At 43.4% G+C, this 26,079-nt stretch overlaps 1 protein-coding gene and 1 pseudogene across 2 annotated transcripts in view; one reads left to right on the forward strand and one right to left on the reverse strand.

The window, feature by feature from the left end:
* The window catches only part of ACTR2 (actin related protein 2), a 42,341-nt gene extending 36,687 nt beyond the window's left edge, over positions 1-5,654 (reverse strand). Inside the window, exon 1 of the mRNA XM_084624238.1 lies at positions 5,511-5,654. Coding sequence (XP_084480364.1) covers positions 5,511-5,558 — 48 coding nt within the window. The 5' untranslated portion in view covers positions 5,559-5,654. The remainder of the gene's footprint in view (positions 1-5,510) is intronic.
* LOC311518899 (N(4)-(Beta-N-acetylglucosaminyl)-L-asparaginase-like) overlaps positions 5,557-26,079 on the forward strand; it is a 33,478-nt pseudogene continuing 12,955 nt past the window's right edge. Inside the window, exons 1-3 of the transcript XR_014714675.1 lie at positions 5,557-5,704; positions 7,355-7,497; positions 8,548-8,702. The product of XR_014714675.1 is annotated as a N(4)-(Beta-N-acetylglucosaminyl)-L-asparaginase-like (transcript). The remainder of the gene's footprint in view (positions 5,705-7,354; positions 7,498-8,547; positions 8,703-26,079) is intronic.

The raw sequence follows: 26,079 nt of genomic DNA on the forward strand, positions 1-26,079 counted from the left end.
CCCCTAACCCAATAAAATTAAGCATGTTTCTAGGACTATTTATGTGTTAAAATTAAGCATTTGTCCAAGGGACTCTCTACACACAAAAATTATACCAGTATAATCAGTACAAAGCTGTTTTCCACTGGTACATCTGTTCCCATACAGAAAGGGGAATAAGCAGCACTTGTATAACTGTGTCCACACTAGGGATCTACAGGTAGTTAGTTCAGTTTACCAAAATCAATCAATCACATCCCTAACCAAAATAGTTACACTGGTACAAAAAGTGTGTGTAGATTAGGCCTAAGTGACTGAAGTTTGGACCAAAGACAAAAGCAGTTCTTATACTGCATACTTGAGATGAACTATAGTAAAAGTAAGTCATGGTCTTGGTCTCCATAATTAACATATTTGCAAATAAACATACTTACACCACAATAAAGAGACAGATCCTGAGAGCACTTAAAACTACCACTGAGATCAACCTCTCGGGATCAGGCCCTCAAGAGCTTTAAGGTCTTATAAAGATAACCTGCAAAGAATTCTTTTGCCATTTTTGTATGATGTATAGAGATGACCTAAAGGTTTCAGGCCCTGCCAGTCCAAAAAACAATGGAGTTTTTAACCTTTGAAATATTAGAATTGTCAAATCTAAATCTAGGTAGGCTATAATATCATTAGGGCCCTACCAATTTCATGATCATGGGATTTTAAAAAAACAAATTTCATGATTTCAGCTATTTAAATTTGAAATTTCACAGTGTTGTAACTTTAGGGGTCCTGAACCATAAAAGAGTTGTGGGGGGGGGGGATCAAAAGGTCATTGTAGGGGAGGTTGTGATACTGTTACCCTTACTCTATGCTCCTGTTGGCAGCAGCACTGCCTTCAGAGCTGGGAAGCTGGAGAGCAGCGGCTGCTGGCCAGGAGCTCAGCTCTGAAGGCAGAGCCGTCACCAGCAGCAGCGCAAAAGTAAGGACAGTATTTGCCCTACTATCCTTACTTCTGCGCTGCTGCTGGCAGGACACTGCCTTCAGAGCTGGGTGCCCAGCTAACAGCTGCTGCTCTGCAGCCATCCAGATCTGAAGGCAGTTCAGAAGGGTGGCAACACTGCAACCCCCCCCCCAAAATAACTCTGTAACCCTCCTGCAACTCCCTTTTGAGTCAGGACCCCCAATTTGAGAACCGTCTCCCCTGTGAAACCTGTGTAGTATAGAGTAAAAGCACACAAAAGATTTCACAGGGGGAAGACCAGATTTCACGGTCTGTGATGCGTTTTTCATGGCCGTGAATTTGGTAGGGCCCTAAATATCAACAAACGTAGCAGTAAAGGTGCTAAACAGTATTTACATGAGGTGTTAAAGACAGTTTCAAGTTATGTTAGCTCACTTGAGCTACCTTATCTGTTTTTAAAGAGCACCTCGTTTCCTAGGGCTTGTCTACACTTACAGCGCTGCAGTGGGACAGCTGCACTGCTCTAGTGCTTAGTGACGACACTACCTACACCAATGGGACAGCTTCTCTTGTCAGCACAGGTACTCCACTTCCCTGAGAGGCGGTAGCTCTGTCGAAAGGAGAAGCCCTCCAGTCAACACAGTGCCGTCTACACTGGGAGTTGGGTCAATATAACTGTGTTGCTCAGGGGTGTGAGTTTTCCATATGTTTGTAGTGCAGACCAGGGCCTCATCTTGACAGGTTCATAAAGTCTTCCCAGGTAGACAAAAACTGAATTTCTAATAAGAGGGGAAAAACCAAAGCCCCCGCAACCTTTCAGGCCTTCTTTACCAAAAGAGGGAAAAGAGGAGAGACAAAAACAATTTTTGGCATTCTGTAGGTCACAGCGCTAAGTCTGTAACTAAAAGTTTTAAAGAGTTACTCTCTGTTTTAGTGATCTAGAGAGACAAGGTGCATTAGGTAATATCTTTGATTGGACCAACTTCTGCTGCTGACAGACAAGTTTTCAAGCTCCACATAGCTCTTCTGGTCTGCAAAACTTACTAAGGGTTGCCTACACTTAGAGTGCTGCAGCTTCACCGTTGCCGCTGTAGCACTTAGTGAAGACGCTATCAACGCCAAGGGGAGAGGTTCTCCGTGGGCGTAGCAGGTACTTCACTTCCTGCAAAGGCGGTAGCTATGTTCAGGGGAGAAGCCCTAGGATTGACCTAGCACTGTCTGCACCGGGAGTTAAGTCAGTACAACTACGTTGCTCCACACCCCTGAGTGACAATTATATCGACATAACTTTGCAGTGTAGACCAAGGCTCAGAGTATCACAGCTAAATACAAGATGGAACAGACTGCTTAGCGTACATAGTTGATACATATTTCAAGGGACCATTCGAGGTGAAATGGCCCATTTCCTCTCTATGACTAGAGGGGTATTAAGGAAGGGGAGGCGTTATTAGTGGGTTATAGATTGTTATAAGCAGCCATAAATCCAGTGGTCTGATCTACACTATAGAATCAGGTTGCCGCAAGGCAGCTTACGGCAACCTAAGTATGTATCTACATTAAAATTTTGTTCCTACTAACATAACTCACCAGCTACATCAACGTAGGGCTTGCCTACACATAAAGCCACTGCGGTGCATCTGGTGAAGACGCTCTATGTCAAGAGAAGAGAGCTCTCCTATCAGCATAATAAAACCACCTCCATAAAAGGTGGTAGCTATGTTGGCTGGAGAAGATCTCCTGCCAACATAGTGGGGTCTACACTAGCACTTACGTAGGTGTAATTTACGTCGCTTGGGGGGATTATTCACACACCTGTGCGACATAAATTATACTGACATAAGTAGTCGTATAGGCATAGCGCCTTGTCTAAACCATACAGTTTTGTCGTCAAAAGTCAGGTTTCATCGACAAAGCGGTGAAAGTGTACACACAACAATGCTCCTCCCACCGCTTTAACTCTCCTGCTTCACTGACGTAATAAAATCACCTTGACAAGCGGCATAGAACTTTTTGAGACAAAGTTGGAGGGATGACATGGAGTGATAGACAGTGCACTTGCTCCTGTCGCCCTAAGTGGCCTCCAGGTGTTGTCCCACAATGCCCATCATGACGGCTCTGGTAAGCAGTTTCTCCTCTGCTGCCCTGCAGCCAGGTACACAGGCATGCACCCCCCTCCCCGCTTTAAAGCCCCAGGAATTTTTGAAATTCCGCTTCCTGTTTGCTCTGTGGGGACAACTCACATCATATCTTCCCAGCTGACCATGCTGGCTTTCACGCTCCCGCCTGGAGTACAGAGTTGCTGGATTTGTTGGGTGTATGGGGAGAGGCGGCTTTGCGGCTGCAGCTCCGATCCTGCCATACTAACTTTGATTGCTCGTCGTATAGGTGATATGGGGCACAAAAGGGACATACAGCAGTGCCGTGACACACACATACAATCGATGTAATTACTGCAGCAGCTGTATGCCAATGTAAATTAGGTTGACTTAATTTTGTAGCACAGACATGACCAGTATCTCTATTCAGTCCATGACTTTTAGTGTCTAGCAAAGTTATGAACTTAAACTCCCAGGTTCATCTTTTGAAAGTGTTGTGCAGGTTTCCTTTGAGGATAAGGACCGATAGAGTGATCACTTTGTGAAAAGTGTTTAGTCATAATGATATGCTGTTTCTGTCTGTTATTTTCTTGTAAGAGTTCATTAGAGAGCGTAGTGATTGTCTGGTTCTACCCATACCTACAGTTTAGTGAGCTAGAGTCATTTAATATAAACCAACCTCTGTTTTCTGCACTCATCACTGAACAGAATTTTTTGAAGACACTCCAAGAAGATATTTTAACATGCAGGCTAGCCTAAACAATGCAGGATTATTAGCAGAATTATCAAAATTAGAGGCTACTTTAGTATAAAGCCAAAAAAAAATGTGTATTAGTTTCCAATACCTCATTCTGCCTGTAAAAGCACAAGTCGCAGTAAGAAAATCTTTCAACTATAAATATTCTCATTCTCTTTATCCTCTTTTTATACACAGTATATTTAATATTATACACACATAGACACACCAAGAAATGCCAACAATAGTCAATTTTAGCCTATGAGAGACATGAGCTACTGGGCTTAGTGAACAAGCATCCACTTTATCCCAAAGCAGCACAATGAGCACTGATGTGCCCCCAAGGGTGGAAAGGCCCAGAGCACTGAGTTACCCTGTTGTTCTTAGGCTGCATCTATATTGTAAAAAATAATCAGACAGGTAGTTTGCCCCCAGCAAAACCCTGCTTATGGTGGCAGCAGACAAAGCTACAGCACAGACAGGGGCAGAAGCCTTTTCACCATCTAACCACTCATCCTGCTGAGAACTGCCAAACTCCCGCTGAGCTGGTGGTGTCCTTGGGAGCTGCTCCAGCTCCACGTTACAGGCCTCTTTGTGCTTTGGTATGGGATGCCAGGGAGGGTGGTGGGTTCGTGCTGGGAGGGGAAAGGGATCTCATCGAGGGGAGCTCTCAGGCAGTGGGGAGACGTCCATTGGGGTGAGACGCTGTGGAGCTCTGGGGCAGTGGGGGATTTCCATGGGGATGGGTTGTGGTCTTTTAGGGCAGTGGAATGGGAGGAAATCCACATGGGCAGGATGCAGAACTCTAGGGGCAGTATGAAGGTTTATTTATGGGGCGGGTTGTGGGGTTCAGAAGGAAGCAGGTTAGTGCCGGGGAGGGGGGAGGAGATCCTGCCCGGGAGAGCGGGGGGGGGGGGAGCAAGCCGGTGCCGGGAGGTCGGGGGAGGAGATCCTGCTCATGGGGGTGGGGGGCCAGTCCGGTGCCGGGAGGAGGGGGAGGAGATCCTGCCCATGAGGAAAAAGGGAGGAGATCCTGTCCGGTGGAGCGGGGGCAGGCCGGTGCCGGGAGGGGGGGAGGAGATCCTGCCCATGGGGGAGGGGGGCTAGGCCGGTGCCGGGAAGGGGGGAGGAGATCCTGCCCATGGGGGTGGGGGGAAAGGCCGGTGCCGGGAAGGGGGGAGGAGATCCTGCCCTTGGGGGAGGGGGGCGGGGGGAAAAGGTGGGCAGGCCGGCGCCGGGATGAAGATGCCGTAGGGCGAAGCAGGCAGGAGCAGGCCGGGAGGGGAGAGGGATCCGAGCAGGCCGGGAGGAAGGGGCGGGCGGCAGGCCAGGAGGGAAGGAAATCCCAGTGGGGGGGCGGGCTGGGAGGGAGATGGGGGGCCTGGGAGGGAGAAGGGGATCCTGCCCCGAGATCCTATGGAAAATCCCAGGGGAAGTGGGAGGGCGGCAGGCCGGGAGGAGAGGAAGATCCCAGCGGCTAGACAGTGCTGGGAAGAGGGGAAGGAGATCCCGGCCAGGTGAGGCGGGCAGCGAGCCTGTGGCAGGAAGGGGAGCGGATCTCGCCCGGCGGGGCGGCGGATCTCTCGAGCGGCCCCTTTCCCCGCTCCGCCCGCAGCGCGCTGTGCCGAGTGACAGACGCTGTGGGCGGCCGGGCCCCGCTGCCGGCGCCCCGCGGGGCTGGCCGGTCGGTCGCTGCCCCGGGAGGCCGCAGCCCCAGTCCCCTGCCCGCTGCCCGGCCGCTCACCCCGGTGCCGTTGTCGCACACCACCACCTTCCTGCCCAGCGCGTCCATGCTCCGCACCGCCCGAGCCCCCGCCGCCTGCGCTCCGCGCTGCCTGACGCGCCGCCGCCGCCGCCTCCAATCAGCGGCCGGCTCGGCGCTGCCGCCTGCAGTTCCCGCTGCGGTCCGACCCCTCGCGGCGCCCAGGCTTCTGTCGGGTCCGCTCCGGCCTGGCCTTTGGGGTTGTCATAGCGGCGGCTCCTCCGGCAGGGCGCGGCGCCAGTGACTACGGCCAGGAGGCCGTGACAGGTGAACGGGGCCGGGCACGGCGGGATTGCTCCGGGGAGTTAGCGCGCCCACCCCCGACAGACAGACAGACAGACAGACAGACAGAGAGCCGCACCCCCGGCCCCAAGCCCCCCGAGACAGCGCCACCCCTACCCCAGGGGCACCTACCCCGGCCCCAGGCACTCCTCTGCCCCAACCCTCGCAAACACCCAGCCCCACCACGCCCCTCACCCACACCTCCCACCCCCAGTAGGCGCACACACAGCTCCAATACTGCTCTACCCCCATAGATACCCCCACGGCCCCAGCCTGACACAACCCCCATCCCTATGGACATCCCCTCCTTGGCCCACCGCTCCATAATTCCCCCACATACACTGGCCCGCCGCCCACAGCTCCACAACCTCTCCCCGCAACTGCCCCCCGTAGATACATCCTCCTACTGCCCTCGAGTTTGGCATCCCGCCCTCGTGGGTTTCCTTCCATCCCACGGCCCTAGAGGGCCACAACCCATCCCCATGGAAATCCCCCACCGCCCCAGAGCTCCACAATGTTTCACCTTTGTGGACCTCCCCCTCACCCCCTGCCTGAGAGCTCCTCAGCCCCATGGACACCCCTGCTCCAGAGATCCATAACGCACCCATGTCCAAATATTCCCTCTACAACACCCCTCCCTCATCAACCAAATACCTAGGAGAAATTACTAGGCCCTCTGAGTTATTTAGGTGTCTGCAAACCTAAAAGATTGACTTCCTCTACTCATTTGAAAAATATGGAATGAAGTCATCAGGCATGTTCTAACAAGGAACTACCTGAGGCAAGGCACCTTATGTATAATCAGAAATAGTTGGTGTTACCAGTGTATTAAATCCAGTCATTAGTTGAGCTCAATACAGGCAAGGGGAAGGATAAATGATCATTTTACTGTACATGTTTGCATCTAGTTTCATTTTCTGATGCTTTACATATAATGAATTTATTAGATTATTCATTTTTGTTGTTTATAAATATAAAATGACACAGTGGCCAGTTTTAAATAACTACCTTTATATAGTTAAAAGGACTTTAGTACTCTTACCCTTTTGGTACAATTTTTACCATCTCATATTTACAATATTCTCTTCGAAATCTCTAAATAGAATGTCCTTCCCTAACAGTTTTGGGCTTTTCTGCTTGGCAAACATTTTGCATTTCTCAGTGGGTTCCAAATAAAGAATGAAATAAACATGTTTTCTTACTTTGCTTCTTAACAGCTGCTTTTCTTGCACACCCCAAATTCCCCTTGACTTCAATGACATTATTAAGATGGACAAGAAATGTGGTATCAGATTCTCATTTTTTCTCTTGTATCACTGGAGATGTCAGGCCAACATTGGAAGTAGTGTTTTCTAATTAAACATAGTGAAAGGCACATAAGCACAATGTTGGGGGGTCCTAAATAAATAGTGGCCATTGTGTTGTTCTTTGATGCCTTTAAAATATTAAATTTTTAAGTGCAATCTTGGGGAACATTCAGATTTTTTAAAAAATCAGAATTTGGGTCTAATAGCCAAACAGGTTTTTAAACTAATTATGTCCAGATTTTGAGAATGATGAAAAAGACAGGGTGCTATGTAGTAGGACAAGGAGGCTACCCAAGCAAAGATGGAATAATTCAATGTGATACAGCTATAATGGAAGGGCTGCATCCTGGTCATTTTGGAGTGGCAGCAGCTTTGACTGGGCATGACTGTACATTTATATGTAAAATTATATATATACATACATACATACACACACTTTTTAAAAATGTGTGAAGTTTTGGGATAAAAGTGAGGGCCTTAAAATTAGAACTCTGCAAATAACTAATTTTTTGTTTTGCTAGCTAGCTGAAGCGAAATTTGTTTTAAAAAAAAAAGTTTCAGGTTGACTTGAAATGAAAGCTTTAGTACTTTTTGGTGAACTGACAGTTAAAAAAATTGCTTTTGATCCGAAATGAAATGTTTGATTTATTAACCTTTTTAAAATGTAATTGAGGTAAACTTAGTTTTCAAACAAACTTGAAACATTTCTTTTACAAAATGTCAAAAAGTGCAATTTTGGAGGATTTTTTTTTTTTGAGGGTTTGGCGGAGAAGGATTGACCAAAACAGTTGGGGGAATTAGACATGAAGTTGCAAATTGTTTTGGCTGACCCAAATGTGCGTTTTATGGTGAAAAAGGTTTTGTCTGAAAAATTTCACCCAGCTCTACTTGCGGAACTGGTTTAGAGCAGTTTTTTATGGAAACCTAATGCCCATCAATCCTGAAATATTAACTAACGACTGAGGCTGACACCACTCAACTCATTTACCCATAAGGTTGTATGGTTCAAAATACAACACCAAAACCAAACTCATGATTTATCAGAGCTGTGTATTTTCAGCATTACTTTATAGTGTAGAATATTGTTTTTGAAGTCAAAGGGTCTAGGGCAGAAAAATCTTGCAGGAGAAAACCTAGCAATATATAAACTTAGCACAAAATATTAAGAGTGCAGTGTAAATTTGTTCTGTATCTAGTCTGTGTTTGTTATGTTTAGGCCAAGATAGAAGCTCTAGTTGAAAGTCATAAAAAAAAAACAATCAAGATTTTTAATAAAAAAAAATCTTTCCTATTCTTGGAACCTAATATTTGTATATGTCTTGGTTTTAGTTTTAGGTATTTTTAGCCCTTGTTTTTGTTGTTGTACTGATTTAGAAAAAATAACCATTGCATAAAAATTGTGTAAAAATGTAATTTTCATTCTGAAAAAGAATTGGAACACCACTTGCTGTAACTCAAAGTCATGGAGAAAACTACTCACTGTATGCTGGTTAGAAAGGGTGCTGTGGCATTTGCAAGAAAGCAGGACTTCGCAATAGAAGAGCATAAAAACCTGATGACTAAGCAGAGTGCTGAAGCTTATCAGGTAATGTACTGCACCTGTCCTGTATTGATATGAACGGATTTTCATGGGCTTTCATATTAAGAGGTCTCTGAGCTATCTTGATGTGCATACACACAGAAACCACACTAATGTGAATGGGAGTTACCCGCACACATAAAGAGAAAAATAAACTCTAAAGGCCAGATTCTGTCCCAGAGTTCTTTGCTGTCCTAAATTAAAAGGGGGTGCAGTCAGCTTCCTTAATATTTTGGTCAGCCCCAACCTAGTTCAGAGCAGCGTGAGTTGTTCTAAATGCTGCTATTTGGTAATGGTTACAAAGAGACCGTCTGCAAGCTGGGAATTAATGGCACACAGTGTCCTGCAGCTGCACCACTACCATACCTGTTCCAACCCTTGCTCCCACTCCTCACCATGTCCTTTACACCTGAGGGTGCGGGCGTACACTTACTCTTTGCCTGCTGTGGAGCTGAGGCCAGTTTCTACCCACATTGAGCAGAGTCAGGGGAGAGAAACTGCACCTGAAGTGTTACCAGGAAGTGTTTCCTTATTATCAAACTAGTCTTCATTGTTTTGATCTATTTTTTTTTTTACTGTGCTGTATTATTCTGCTGCCAAGATTATCATATTAATACAAAAGAACCTCATTAATCTAAACTTCACTAAACAATACATTTTGTAGTCCACACAAAACTAGCCCTAAAATTGACTAAACATTACATAGGATTTGGTGGACTGTAAAATAGTATATAAAACAAGTCAGAAATGTTTATTTAGCAAGTGTAACTACTTACAATTTTTATAAGCCATTTGACAGAGGGGCTGGCTCCTCCTGCCGTGGCAGATTATGACCACCTCATTACAATAAAGCATCTCTGAGTTTCCCAAATGTCAAAAATCTAAATCACCACATTAACAACCACTTGTTCGTAGCCCAAAAATTGTGTTGAAACCAAAAGTTATGAAATCCTGATTTTGCTAAAGTTCTGAATATCTTGTGAGACTATTGTAAAATTGGGGTATATCTCTCTTGTATTTTGCCAATTTGGTTTCATGTTTGATTGCAGAATGCCATTTTTATTGTAGATGAATGTGTTTTCTTTGTAAAGAAATTACTTATGACTATTATGAGAAAAATAAAGGGAAGGACTTTGATCAGAATTCTAAAGCTAACTCATTTTTCTTTCTCAGTTACACTAATTCTGGTTGGATGATGCTGGAAGGAGCTTAACTACACAAAACCTTTCTGTGGAAATTGCAATGTTCTTTTGTAGATCCAGCCCTATGATTCTAGAGATAGAGACTTTGACATCTAATAAAATATATATTTTTATGTGGAGGGGGGAACATCTTTAACATTTATTTGTGGGGTGGTGTAACAGGGTGCTGGACACGAACTGCTGAGTCCAGCTCAGCCCTCTGTCAGGCCAGCTCCCATTAAGGGAGAGAAATTGGAGCTGGCTAGAGAAACTTGTGCCTGATTGGCAAAGGGGAAATAGCTGCCAGGTGGTTAGCCTGGGGCTGCATAAAAGCCTCAAGGGAAGGAAAGGGGGAAGCCAGAGAGTGGAAGCTTGTCTCTCATAGCTGTAGAGGCTGGGAAGTCCTTCAGCTGGAAACCCCACCCCCCCGTTGTATATGGTGAGAAGGTGGTGGGATTTTATGCTGTAAATAAACTGCACCAGTGATTGCAGAGCCAGAAGGTCTCTTAGTGGTTTTTGGAGTAGAGGCAGGAGCAAAGGGGGTCCTGCTATGCCCTGTTACAGGTGGGGAAAACTTTCTTTTCTAGCCCTCAGGCATTCTGGAGTGGACTCTCCACTGCCTTGCACACTGTGTAGTTATTTAGACCTGTGCAAAGTGGGTGGGAAATGCTACGAAATTAGATTTCTCCATTCACTTTTGCCATTGGTAGCATTTTACACTCACATTTTACAGGGGTAAACTACATGAGTTCGCAGGAGTGGAGAATGAAGCATCCTAAGGTCTGATTTGAAGGGGGATTAAGCACCCATAACGCCAGCTGAAGTCAGTGGGACATCTGGGTATTCATAACCTCTGAAAATGAGGTCCTAGATGTCTAAAGCTTGGCAATGAAAAATTGAGGTACCCAAAATAAGATACCACTTTTGAAAATGTAGTCCTAAGTGACTACAGTCATAGGGGAAGTCTGCAGCAGAGCCAGGAATAGAATCTGAATAATCTGACTCCCAGTCCTGTGGCTTAATCATAAGACCAACCTTCATCTCCAGATAACAGCAGCAGATTCTTTCAAATATGAATGGAGGTTTCAAATTCATCCACACCATATAAAGAACAACACTTTAACATGATTCACTGATAATTGAGTCCTCGTAACAGAACTACATTCTCTCCTCAAATCAAAAAGAGGGGTTTTGGTTTTTGAAATCAATTTACACTTGTTACTGTGAAGTCCACTGAGAGGAGTAAACATTGCATTTAACATCTTCATTCGTTCTGCTACCCTGCTTCACTTTTGAGCATGTAAGAATGACTTTAAAATTAATTTTTTTGTAAACACTTTACCTCACTAAAAATATAACTGTGAAATACTCTGATTCAGGAGAAAACACATTGTTATAAGATCTCTGATTTTGAGAATATCCCTTATTTTCTTCAAAAAAAATTTGTTGGAACATTTAGAAAAAATTTCAGAGGACACAATACCTTAAATAGTAATTTTAATGATTTGATTATTCTGTATGAAAAATGTGGTAAGTACTGGAGTTAGAGGTAATTAAGAATCGAACTGGCTTGCATACATACATAAATGGATGTGATGTTAGAGGATAAAAGTTTCTATCAGCAGCAGCAAGGATATTGTGGTGAAATGATAATTGTATGCTGACTAGCATCCCAAAACTCTTCACAGAGAGAAGTGATACAAGAGCTGGTATAAATTTTAGTGAAGACAATCAAGGAAAAATTCTGCCATTGTAAGTGCAGAGGGCCCCTGACAGTAGAATTGGTATGGTTCTACTGGTTGAGGACATGCTGCATGTACCACATGGAGTCCACACCATGCACAGAGAAGGGTTGGGGATAGTGGAACTATTGGAAGGTTTTAAGGCTGAGATAAGTTATGTATTTGTGTACATGGGAGAAGACAGACGTGCATATTGGAGTCTGGAAAGTGGGAGTGACAAGAATCAGAACAAGAGAAGATGAAGATATGGACAGGGAGTTCAGAACAGGTTGATTCAAGAAAGTAGAGCTGATAGGCTGTGTGGAGGAGTTTGGGAAGGATAGAATCCTGTCTCCTCCCTCAACCTGGGAATAGGTTGCAGAAGGGTTATAAGCACCTACACATGAGTTTTTGCTGGTGGATCCCTCTATATGTGGGGTCTGCCTCCTTTTTGAGGGGCTACACGGCAGGTCCCTAATTTCTTTGCACAGTAGAACTCTTCTGGTTCTGTTGTCTTTGGGAGGCTTCATGTGACCTTTCCAAGCCTGGGCAGGTTGTGCCCCTTGTAACTAAAATGAGAGCTGTTATATAATGAAACATGAAATCTTATCAATCATAGTTCATCTTTTATTGACGATTAAACTATCTTTTCCAGAAAACTGCAGTAAGATATTTTTATTTATTTATTTTGTTCAGACGGCCAAGGCACAACAGAAATAATGCATTCACTCTTCAAGAGAGAATTAGCGTATGCTGCTCTTGGAGTTCCCCCTACTAACCTTTGGATGATACTATGACTCAGTAAAGCCGAAAGCATACCGAAGTTGAGAGTTATAAGAGGGAAATGGTGGCCCAGCAAAAAGGGATGTGTCACTTACTTGAAGTAACGAGAGCCTCTTGGCATGTGTTCTTATCTTGGAAAGAGTGCTAAACAATTCCAGGAACCTCACATTACAAGCTGATATAGATATGTGTTTGTATTTCCAAGGAAATATAAGACGACAAAAATTTTACAGGGAATCTTGTTTAAGGAGAATTACTGTCTATAGACACACATTAGACCTTTCATAGGCTGCATATTGTATGCCACAAATTAAACACCAGCATTTTGATGACACTTGAAGTGCTTAAAAACAGATTCCTGAACATGTTATGCTTGCTATTGACATGGAATATAGGAACCACTTATTTTAAGAGATTGTTAGTTTGAGTTTGGAGTAATATACGCCAAAAATAAAATGAACTGGTACCAGTTGTAGTAGTTTCAAACAGAGCTTACATGTGTTTAAACATAAGTATTACCTAGAAGGCAAAATGAGCATGGAAGTTATGTGTATATCCTGAAGGGAAAGCATTCTTTCCACCCACCCCTTTTCTATCCGCTAACAGTTATGCCAGGTATAAAGTAACAGAATTTTTTTATTTAAAAATTATAAATGTCTACATTAGTAGAAAATTCAGACACTTTGCATGTTTGAATTTGATATGAATTAATGTGTAATGTCTTTGCCAGCTAGCAGATGTATTCCTCTAAACACACTTTTCTTTAATATTTAGAATATTCACTTTTTAGGTGGTTAATGATTCACTTATTCATAAATGTTTTAAATACAAAATTCTGTTAAGCAGAAATTCCAGCAATTACTTTCTGCCCATTAGGGTAACAACTGATTAATAATGTCTGTTCTAGCAGGCCTTTCTCAGGCAAATCTCCTGTTGAAATTGGAAACCATTAGGTATTACCATATTGAATCAGACTCCTCATCCACCTAGTCCAGTGGGAGTTTTGTTTAAGCATTTGTCTACATGCAGTTTTTACACTGATTTAATTATATTAAAAACCAATGTAATTAAATTGGTGCAATCCTCTAGGGTGAACACAGTTATACCAGCATAGCTTATTTCTGATCAGTACTGTAAAAACAAATACACACACTGTGTATAGGCCAGCCCTAAGTAAGGTCTGTAGGATTTTGTCCAAAAGTTTTAACCAAGACCGATTTGTCTCTTGAATCTTGCCTAGCTCTAGTAAATATTGTCATAAAAATAAAGGGAAGGGTTACCACCTTTCTGTATACAGTGCTATAAAATCCCTCCTGATCAGAGGTAAAACCCTTTCACCTGTAAAGGGTTAAGAAGCTAAGATAACCTCGGTGGCACCTGACCAAAATGACCAATGAGGAGACAAGATACTTCCAAAGCTGGAGCGGGGGAAAGAAAGGGTTTGTCTGTCTGTGTGATGCTTCTGCTGGGAACAGATCAGGAATGCAGTCTCAGAACTTCTGTTAGCAAGTAATTGAGCTAGAAATGCGTTAGATTTCCTTTTGTTTAATGGCTGGTAAAATAAGCTGCGCTGGGTGGAATGTGTATTCCTGTTTTTGTGTCTTTTTGTAACTTAAGGTTTTTTCCTAGAGGGATTCTCTATGTTTTGAATCTGATTACCCTATAAGGTATTTACCATCCTGAGTTTACAGAGGTGATTCGTTTACCTTTTCTTTAATTAAAATTCTTCTTTTAAGAAACGATTGATTTTTCATTGTTCTTAAGATCCAAGGGTTTAGGTCTGTGTTCACCTGTACAAATTGGTGAGGATTTTTATCAAGGCTTAACCAGGAAAGGGGGTGTAGGGCTTGGGGGGATATTTTGGGGGAAGACATCTCCAAGTGGGCTCTTTCCCTGTTCTTTGTTTAACACGTTTGGTGGTGGCAGCATACAGTTCAAGGACAAGGCAAAGTTTGTACCTTGGGGAAGTTTTTAACCTAAGCTGGTAAGAATAAGCTTGGGGGGGTTTTCATGCAGGTCCCCACATCTGTACCCTAGAGTTCAGAGAAATGAAATACTAAATGAAATACTAATTACATTAGGACTTTATCCTACTTCTTTTGAAGTCAATGACAAAATTTCCATTGACTTCATTGGAGCGAGATCAAGCCCTTAGTGACAGAAGTCTTCTGCTTACAAATCATGTATACATGCTACCCTGTATTTTGGCTTCCATGGTTTAATCTAAAGGGATTGATCTTCTTTAATTAAAATGGTAATTCACTGTGGCAGTTTAATGTTTGAACTTTATGAATCAATATACTGACTATTTGTGCTACCATCTGCCGAGTAATCATGGAACACCAAATTAATGTCTTTGGGTCTCTTGGTGAAATTCTAACCATTTAGCTACTTGTTATTTACAGTGCAAATCCAGATGTGGCTAAAATGTATTTTTCTGTAAAAGACATTTGTTTACAGATGTGAAGTGTTTTGAGAAGTTCCTATAAAATGATCATATCTAAAAGGACATTGACAGCTTGCATTTTTTTTATTTGAATATATTTATTTTTTTTTTTTTTACAAAATCCAGTTTAGAGTAGATCATCCATTACATTATGTCCTGATTTTTTAAAAACATTTTTATGAGGGTTTTTCAGTTTCCTCCTTGCAAGGAGGAAATTAAGGCTCTTATTCTGCAAACACACACACATGCATAACTTCACTCTGACTTGAGTAGGACTACTCATGAGAGTAAATTTACACACATGAACAAATGTATATAGCATCTTGGTCTAACTGACTATATGCAGGGGAATGGCTGTGCACAAGGGGCTGTGAAAAGCAGAGGGTGGTCAAATACACAAAGTGGAAAAAATAGCAAAAGCCATTTCTCTAACTTTTCAGTTATAGTAATATTAGGTGCTACTTATAACAAAAGTTGGTAAAAATCTCCAGAGAAATTTTTCTTCAGGTTTTCCTTTTAATTAATATTTTATAAATTCTGCACTGTGCTTCAGATATCTGAAATGTATAATTATTTTGGGACTAACTAATCTGCATAATAAAAATGATCTTTCTTTTGACACAAAATCCACAGTGTTTCTTGAGAAGTAAATCTGCTCTTTCTGTATATTAATTGGATCTAATTTCCTGGGATATTCATGGAAATATAACTGTTGGTAAGAGAAATATATTGTAAACTGTTTAACTTCACATCTTTCTTATTTCATCCTTATTGTTGCCATCTGAATATTTGTGTCTGATTATTTTTGTGGGAATATGCTTCCTGTGTGCAGTTAATTCTGGAGATGGAGCGGGACAGGGAACATTTTGGCTGGTGCTGACTAGAAATTGGCCAGGATATGTGAGTAGGGAATATGGACAGGAGGTGGCAGCTCTGAGCAACAGCTTATTGTTTCCTTTAGTTTTTTGTATTATGGCATTTAAACACCAGAGTGCATCTTAGATACTAGAGATGGGCCCACCTTGCTGTAACTTTTTTCACTGTTAGATAACACTCTGATTTGAAAAATCCATGAATACAGCAAAATTAACAGTGAAGATGAAGTGGTCTGTTAATTTTCTTATTTTGTATGTGATGTGGGGGGTGAAATGGCTACAATTACACTGTATGCTATGTCAGTCCCAGGATATTAGACAGACAAGTTGGGTGAAGTAATCTCTTTTATTGGGCCAACTTCTGTTGGTGTTAGCACATATTGTAAGGGACCATTCAAGGTAGAATGGCCTGCTAACTACTTATGCTAAACAATCTGTTCCACCTTGTGTTTCACTGTGACACTGGGGGAGTAACTTTCCCAGACCTGAAGAAGAGCTCTGTGTGGCTCAAAAGCTTGTCTCTATCACCAACAGAAGTTGATCCAATAAAAGATATTACCTCACCCACCTTGTCTCTCTTAGGAAAAAAAATTGTAACTCAGATAACAAGCAGAACTATACCAGTTACAGCATCTGTTCTCTTTCCATTGTTAGAGAGTCTATATTTTTTTTCCTCAGAAGAAAACAAATAGGGAAAAGGAACAACTTCTAATAAAATTATGTTTGTTACTACTATTAATAGGTGTATATATCTTTGGAGTTCCCTTTAAATATCCTGGAAGGGTGGGTGACTCTGCATACAGATAATCAGGTACTTAAAAATTCTCCACAAACTATATCATAAAAAATAATCGTAAATACACCAAGTTTTACTAAAAATGTCACTCACTGAACTTGTCTAACCAACATCACAATGCAAAACATGTGATATTACAGCACTGGCAGAGATGTGGGCTAGAATCTGGTTCTTAACCTTCCTAGACTACTCTACCCTTTTCAGGAGTCTGATTTGTCTTGTGTACCCCAAGTTTCACCTCACTTAAAAATACTTGCTTACAAAATCAGACATAAAAATACAAAAGTGTCACAGCACACTATTACTAAAAAATTGCTTACTTTTTCATTTTTACCATAGAATTATAAATCAATTAGATATAAATATTGTACTTAGTGTGATACTTGAGCCTGTTTTTCACTTGTGAGCCTTGTCTGAAGCCCAAGCCCTGCTCCCTGGAGCTGAAGTACATAATTTAGCTTCACAGGGCCCCTTGTAGCATGGGGCCCATGGAGAATTGCCCTGCTTGCCACCCCCTAACACTGGCCCTGCACAACCCCCCTAAACCTATCCTGTGACCCCCCTGGGAGGGGTCACATCCCCGAGGTTGAGAAACACCAATCTAGATGAGTTGAGTACCCCCTGGAAGACCTCTGCGTACCCCCAGAGTACACATACCCCAGGTTGAGAACCACTGGGCTACATGATAACATTGTTGTGTCCCCCCCCCCATCTCTGATTTCTATCATAAAGCCTAACTGGGGGTGGGGGGGCGGGAATGAAAAAATAGGACATTGCAATTAGGTCCATGCAAAAATTTGGCTCTTAATCCTTCTGAAGAATTTTGGCATTACTATTCATTGGGGTAACCAAAGTGTAGCTGACTCATTTCTATGGTGTGGCTTATTTCCATCTCATCTTTATAGCATTGCCCTCCCTCATGATTTTTTTATCCTGAATATTGTGATATTTGTTGTTTGTGTTAAAGCCCCAGGTCTTGAATACATGTGATTAGGAGAGAATCTCTGCTTTAAAAAAAAAGTTTCTAGTCCTCGTGGTTGTGGAGAAAAGCTTGAAAACGTAATACAAGCAGGTATGTCTATACAGCTCATGGCAGCTATTCTTACACAGCTATTTTAGTGCGCTAGCCCCACTGATGCAAGTCTGTTGACACAGGCTGTGTAGACATACCCAATGTGACCGAAAGGTGCAAAACAAAAACCCCAAAATTTAACTTTTTAAAAAAAAAACTCATTAATTTTTAAGTCATTTGTAGTTTTGGGTGGGCTTCACTCATGATATTTGGAGTTGACAATTACTGTCTTAATACAAACTTGTGCCCTGCAGAAACTACAGATCCCAGCATACTTTGTTCCATCTCATCTGATCAGGCAGGCCAGTTGAAAAGGATTACTTTTTCAGGCAAAGTGTAAGCAGTATTGATCCACTGTAAAAGAACTCCTCTACTTCTGGAGGCTGATCAGAGTGCATTAACAGGCCTCACCACTATTAGTTGTGACTGAAGTTGTGTAAGCCCTTTTGGGTCCATACATTTAACCTTCAACAATGCAACTTCAACTCTGATGAAGCTTGGAAAGCCAAATGGCGTTTACCAGTCTCAAATAAACATCCTGTGAAAGACCCAACGCAGAAGATCCCTGGCTTTGATCTCCCATGAAGCTATGGGCAACCCTAAACTGCATCCACGCAAATCATGGCAGATGCGGATTCTTGCTGCACAAATGGAAAATTAAAGACTCTCCATGTGCGACTGTGGTCACCCAGAACAGACCCTGGAACAACTCAATGCTTGATTCATAAATACGAAGAAGGCATCACAGCAACACACTCTACTACTCCAGATGGTATTGGCTCAACTATCTAAATGTAAAATTATAGTTGTTGCTCTACAGTCTAAGTAGAGAAATTTGACAGAGCCTTGATATGAGAGGGATGTTGTTAAGGTCCTGATGGATGGGAAGATGTTCATTTTCCACGATCTTCTGGAATTCCCAAAGGGTTGCAACATCGTGGTGAATGGATGGGGGAGCAACGTGCCACAGCACTGGCAAGCAAGGTGTTATAGTCAATTTGAGGGTTGCAGCAATGCATTGCAGCTTTTAGTTGGACATCAACCAGTCCAGTATGGCTACTTTTGGTCCATACTGATGCACAGTACTCAGCTACAGAGTACAGAAGGGCCACCACTGATGTCTGTAACACTGGTGCTCCCCAGCTTGTGCTTGTCAATTTCTGGACCAGGTTAACCCTTGTCTTCATCTTGGCAGCTACTTTCTTCAGATGGTCACGGAAGGTTAACGTGTGATCCAGCTTCACTCCGAGATGTGTCATAGTGGGGTCATGTTGTACACTGTTGCCGCAGAAGGTTACTTTCAAGATGCGCTTAGCATTCCTGTTATCAAGATGGAATGCAGTGACTTGTTTTGTGAGGATTTGGCTTGAGCCTCCATTTCTGGAAATATTGCTCCATGGTGTTTAGGTCCCTGTTCAAGTTGGACTCAGTGTCGCTAATGGTGGCTGCTTGTTGCAAGGGCAAGGTCAGCTGCATATGCAAATTCCTGTGACTTCGTTGGAGGCATGTCATTTGAGTAAACATTGAAAAGCATCAGCACAAGTACCGAGCCTTGTGGCAGTCCATTGTTGAGGAACCAGAGAAAACTATCTTTGCTGTCAAAGTGGACATGTAGCCGCCTATTGCTCAGCATCATCCATAGCAGGCATAGTGTTTTGCAGCAGGGGATAATCCTTGCAAGTTTCAGCATCAGGCCTGTCATAAACATACAGCTAAGGGTAGCATAAAATCCCTCCTTTACCTGTAAAGGGTTAAGCAGCTCAGATAACCTGGTTGGCACCTGACCAAAAGGACCAATAACGGGAGAAGATACTTTCAAATCTGTGGGGAGAGGTTTTAGTTTTGGGGTTTTTGTGTCCTCTCCGAGTCAGTGAGGAACCAGGGCAGGGAAAATACATTTCCTAAAGCCATACCTGAACTAAGCATCTAAGATTACAAATTGTAAGTAATAGGAAGGAAAGGCGTTAGATTAGCTTTTGTTTTAGTTTGTGAATTTTCCCTGTGCTAAGAGGGAGGTTTATCCCTGTTTTTTGTAACTTTGAAGTTTTGCCTAGAGCAGAATCCTCTATGTTTTAAATCTTATTACCCTGTAAAATTACCTTCCATCCTGATTTTACAGAGGTGTTTCTTTTACTTTTTTTTCTCTTTATTATAAAGTTCTGTTTAAGAATCTGATTCGGTTTTTAGAGTCCTAAAAACCCAAGGGTCTTGTCTGTGCTCACTTTGTTTACCTATCTGGTTGGTAGATTATTCTCAAGCCTCCCCAGGGAAGGGGGTGAAGGGACTTGGGGGAATATTTTGGGGAAAACAGGAATTCCAATTTGTCCTTTTCCTGCATCTTTGTCTAACTCACTTGGTGGTGACAGCAGTACTCATCCAAGAACAGGGAAGGATTTGTGCCTTGGGGAAGTGTTTAACCTAAGCTGCTAGAAATAAGCTTAGGGGGTCTTTCATGCGGGTCCCCACATCTGTACCCCAGAGTTCAGAGTGGGGAGGGAACCCTGATAAGGCCTTTAATCCAGATTGTATTGTAGGTCAATGACAAGTCTACAGAGGCTGCGCCGGTCTTAAATTTCCTCTGCACTCGATCCACTGCTGGCATCTGGCTGAGTCTAGAGACTCTAACAGGGCCTTCACCTGTGGGCTGCCCAACTGGTTGTACTGCTAGTTCAGGTCATGGGTCTCTTTTGTCCAGCAGTGTATTCTTCCCAGAACCCCCAAGGGATACTGTTCTTGGTGGCAGCTGTAAGGAGGCCAACAACTGGTGATGACATTCTGGTGTGGGAATTCAGATCACTTTTTCTACAGCTTCCCTTTAGCAATCCCAATCAGCTCTGGTCAGGTTCCACCAGGGGATTTGTTTAAACAGAATCATGGGGATTTCTATACCGATGTGGGTGGTGATAGACTTGTGTTAATCATAGAATCCTAGACTTTAAAGTCAGAAGGGACCATTATGATAGTCTAGTCTGACTTCCTGCACAACGCAGGCTACAGAATCTCACCCACCCACTCCTGTAACAAACCCCTGACCTATGTCTAAGTTATTGAAGTCCTCAAGTCGTGGTTTAAAGACTTCAAGGTGCAGAGAATCCTCCAGCAAGTGACCCATGCCCCATGCTGCAGAGGAAGGCGAAAACCCACCAGGGCCTCTGCCAATCTGCCCTGGAGGAAAATTCCTTCCGGACCCCAAATATGGCGATCGGCTAAACCCTGAGCATGTGGGCAAGACTCACCAACCAGACACCCAGGAAAGAATTCTCTATAGTAACTCGGATCCCACCCTATCTAGTGTCCCATCACAGGCCATTGGGCATATTTACTGCTAATAGTCAAAGATCAATTAATTGCTAAAATTAGGTTATCCCATCATACCATCCCCTCCATAAACTTATCAAGCTTAGTCTTGAAGCCAGATATGTCTTTTGCCTCCACTGCTCCCCTTGGAAGGCTATTCCAGAACTTTACTCCTCTGATGGTTAGAAACCTTCATCAAATTTCAAGTCTAAACTTCCTGATGGCCAGTTAAAAACAAATGGATATAGTGTCCACATTGGTACTGAGCTTAGAAGTTGGGAAGTAATTTGCAGGATGTAAATGAGTTGTAATTGCATTGCGTTGCCAGCAAGAAGTGTGGAAAGTTGATTGCCGTTTGGGATCAAAGACCAGTTGCAGATATTCCGCAGACATCCAGTTTGTGAGGTCTTCACAGTCTGCTTCATTAACTTCATAGCCCCACATAGTGTGGTACTGTTAAAGTCACCAACATATCGGGCTGGGATTGGTGCTCTTGGGAGTGCTGGCTTCAGCCATTTTGAATTACAGGCTTTATACACATTGGTGATGTGCACTTCCCCTATTCTGATGGCAGGAGTGTAGGTGGCTTCCTTTTCAGTGTGGGGAGGGGACATCAAAATCTGTGATGGTGGTGTTCTTCACATATATGGCCAGGCCATATTTTGGATGGTAGCATCTGTTCCAGTTTCATCCCACAGGATCTCTTCTCGGATCATGTCCTGGATCTGGGCATGTTATGACTTAGCAAAGATACCTACCCCCGCGCTGATGGCACACTCCACAAGGGCACAGGCATCCTCAGCGGCATTCCTGGCACAAATCCGTATTGAAGACATCTGCAGGGCAGCGACCTGGTCGTTGATCCACACCTTTACATCGCACTACGCCATTACACAGCAGGCCAGAGATGATGCCGCATTTGGTAGAGCGGTGCTGCAGTCGGCGACCCGCTGAGCTCTGACCCCTCCTCCTAGGAGGTGTTTGGGAGTCACTGTGATGCTCTGTACCTCGGGGGAACACCCAGCATCCCCATGTTCATCCTTGTAAAATGATTGGGTGGTATCCTACGCAAAGTTTGTCCTGTTCGGTATCTCCTGAAGGCTCATGATGCACTGAGCATTGTTATAGTGATGTTACAGTAATCGTTACAGTAGTGTTATAGGTTATAATTTCATGTATATAGTTATGAGGCTGAAAATGTATCCTCATGGCTTAAAATAAGCCCAGGCAAAAACTCTCCAAGAGCAGAGAGGCAGTTCACACCTCATCAGGGCAAGTATGAGACAAACCCAGCCCAGCTTCACAGCAACAAAAGGATCTGCTCGAGTGAGTCATCCCCCTTCCTTTGGTCAGTATGGGACTGCGATGAGGTAATACTCACCTGACTCTGAAGGGGATGGGGGCAAAGCCAAGAGGGAAGAAAGGACATGATAAAAGGGAGAGACGTTTACCATGCTCTTCCTCTGTCTTCCACCTACTCCTACGGACACCACACCAAGCAACTGAAGCGCTGATCAAAGGGGAGAGCCTGGCTGGAGGACAACCAGCCAGCCTGTGGTGAGAAGCATCTAAGTTTGTAAGGGCATTGAAAGTGTTAAGATCAGCATAGAATACAATTTGATTTTATTTCATTTGACCAAATCTGACTTGTTATGGGTGGACTTACAATCACTTAAAATCTGTCTGTTTGTTCTACCTGAAGCAGTGTGTTTGGTTTGAAGTGTGTTAGAGGCTCCCCTTGAGTTAACAAGCCTTGTACATATGAGTTTCTTTGTTAAATTGGTGAATTCATATAAGCTTGCAGCGTCCAGCGGGCGTAACTTGGCACTGGAAGACAGAGGCTGCTAGGGTTGTGTCTGGGACTGGAGATATTGGATAGTGTCATTTGGTTGCACAATCCAAGGAGCGGCTTACATGCCAGAGGCTGTGCATGAACAGCCCAGGAGTGGGGGGTTCTTATAGCAGAGCAGGGTAAGGCTGGCTCCCAGAGTCAAGGATTGGAGTGACCTAGCAGATCACCAGAGGGGAACATCGCAGTCACCTACTTGGAATCAACATGAGCAAGCACTCTAAGAAGAAAAAACGGTTACCTACCTTCTCGTAATTGTTGTTCTTAGAGATGTGTTGCTCATGTCCATTCCGAGACCCACCCTCCTTCCCCTCTGTCAGGGTATTTGGCAAGAAGGAACTGAAGAGGCAGCAGTCGCCAAGGCCCTATATAGACTACCATGAAGGTGCGACTCCAGGCGTCTCCACAGCCCATCCAACGGGTACTGCTTAGATGCTAGGGGGAAAACCTTCCAACGACTGTGCATGTGGCGGGCACACACACCTACTTGGAATGGACATGAACACATCTCGAAGAACAATTACGAGAAGGTAGGTAACAGTTTTTTCCCTCACACACTGCCACTTTCATATGAGTCCTGAAGGGGGTGGTACTAGAAGTTCTTTGTTCTTTATTGTAGTAAAAAAGAGGAAAAACCTTGATTGTGATACTGAGAGAAAAATAAGAGACCGGTCATTTCCTGTGTCTCTTGTAGCAGACGTGCACACATGTATGCTAGGCTGAAGGGGGAGAAAGCATTTGTGGAATGTGGTTGCAATAGTCATTTTGTGCAGGTCTAATGTGTTGAAACAGACCTCAGATACCCTACTGCTGTGAGGGAAGGGAATGCACAAGAGATTTTAATCATAGCAATAGGAATAAAGTCTGCAGAAAAATCAATTTATTATTCCAAAAATATTAAAGGACAATGTGATCTTAATAATGACATTTTCTCTAAAAGGTTTTTCCTACTGTTTTACATACAGTGACAAAGCTCTGTCCTTGCCTCCATGGGTCCTACGTTTCCTGACGGATTTTGCTAGCCTCAGAGGCTCACTGTGACCCTCCATGTAACCGTTCTCTCTCTAGAGACAAGGGTCACAGTCTACTGAGCCATTTTCATCATAAGCCAGCGAGGGAGGTGAGGAGAAGTTATCCTTCCTTGCACAGTCTCTGTTGTCTCCCAGTCTCAGTGATTAATCAGGGGGCGAAGGGGAAGCCCTGGCCCACCCTCTACTGCGGGCTTCAGCCCAGGGACCCTAATAGTATCAGCTATGATAGCTGACCTTTTAGAAACATGACATGTACAATTCCCTGGGCTACTTCCCCCACAGCAGCCCTCACTTCCTCAAGCTCCACTTCATCCTTACCTCAGGGCCTCCTTCCTTGTGCCTGATATGGTGTGTACTACTCAGTCTCTCCAACAGCACAACTTCCTCCCACAGCTCTTGACCTGCACACCCACCTGACTAACTGGGAGGCTTTTGACTAGTTTCAGCCAGCCCCTGATTGGCTTCAGGTGTCCCAATCAGCCTAGCATTCTCCCTGCCTTCTGGAAAGTCCTTAATTGCCCGCAGGTGTCTTAATTGACCTGGAGCAGCTGCCATTTCACTTATCCTGGTACCAGGGATTTGTTTAGCCTGGAGCTAATATTATCTATCTCCCACTACTTTTCTATAGCCATCTGGCCTTGCCCCATCACAACACACATATCTAAGATGAATAAAACTGAAAGATTATTGGGGGATGATTTTTCTTTTTCTCCCCTCCCTGTTTGTTAGTTTTCTGTTTTTGTATTTGACAGTACTCTGTGTATAGTGAGTTTATTTCCTTGTCTCATGCCTGAGCATGATGTCCTCACTGTTGTAGAAGGCCACTGTGCATGTCCTTCCCCAGCCACTCCAGCAGGGGGTTCGTAGAGCACAGTAGAAAAGCACATACCTTGACTTTCAGAACATAGAATGAAAATAAGGGCTGATAGATAGAAAGCCCATATATTTATTTTTAAAATGAATAAATTGGGTATGAAAATGATTGGGACAATAACCATGGAACTGCATGATGCCATTTTACAGAGCTGCTTTCCTCATCAAAGAGATTTCAGAAATAGCTGACAAGCATGTCTAAAGTATTGTCTTTATGGAAGCTCTTAAAATAAATTCAACACTTGCAAACACAAAATTCTGCAGAGAAGGAAGTAATTCTGCCACTCTTCATCTGGGGATAGAGATTATTTAAGGGAGGGGCAGAGAAAACAAATTTAATTTGATCTTAACTCTTCTTTTTTTAATCCACCCTCACATAGAGAAGCCCTAGCTGGACTCTCCTGTTGTATCCTAGAAATGTTTCAGAGTAACAGCCGTGTTAGTCTGTATTCGCAAAAAGAAAAGGAGTACTTGTGACACCTTAGAGACTAACCAATTTATTTGAGCATAAGCTTTCGTGAGCTACAGCTCACTTCATCGGATGCATACTGTGGAAAGTGTAGAAGATCTTTTTATACACACAAAGCATAAAAAAATACCTCCTCTCACCCCACTCTCCTGCTGGTAATAGCTTATCTAAAGTGATCACTCTCCCTACAATGTGTATGATAATCAAGGTGGGCCATTTCCAGCACAAATCCAGGGTTTAACAAGAACGTCTGGGGGGGGGGGAGGGGTAGGAAAAAACAAGGGGAAATAGGTTACCTTGCATAATGACTTAGCCACTCCCAGTCTCTATTCAAGCCTAAGTTAATAGTATCCAATTTGCAAATGAATTCCAATTCAGCAGTCTCTCGCTGGAGTCTGGATTTGAAGTTTTTTTTGTTGTAATATCGCAACTTTCATGTCTGTAATCGCGTGACCAGAGAGATTGAAGTGTTCTCTGACTGGTTTATGAAGGTTATAATTCTTGACATCTGATTTGTGTCCATTTGTTCTTTTACGTAGAGACTGTCCAGTTTGACCAGTGTACATGGCAGAGGGGCATTGCTGGCACATGATGGCATATATCACATTGGTGGATGTGCAGGTGAACGAGCCTCTGATAGTGGGCTGATGTTATTAGGCCCTGTGATGGTGTCCCCTGAATAGATATGTGGGCACAGTTGGCAACGGGCTTTGTTGCAAGGATAGGTTCCTGGGTTAGTGGTTCTGTTGTGTGGTATGTGGCTGTAGGGGAAACAGGCACTTTTATCTGGAAGCCCTGACCGTATAAAAAGATTGTTTTCAAATAGATCAATGTATCTCACCATTTTTATTTGAATTCTCCTGATACTTCACCATATGCCATATACTTGTACATATATACATGTATACTGTACTGCATGTCTGATATATGTGTGTGTGTATGTCATATATGTATATATGACACCTCACCTAAATGAAGAGACATTGTTCA

Source organism: Lepidochelys olivacea, assembly GCF_965140295.1.
Source record: "Lepidochelys olivacea isolate rLepOli2 genome assembly, chromosome: 3".
NCBI classification, from domain to species: domain Eukaryota; kingdom Metazoa; phylum Chordata; order Testudines; family Cheloniidae; genus Lepidochelys; species Lepidochelys olivacea.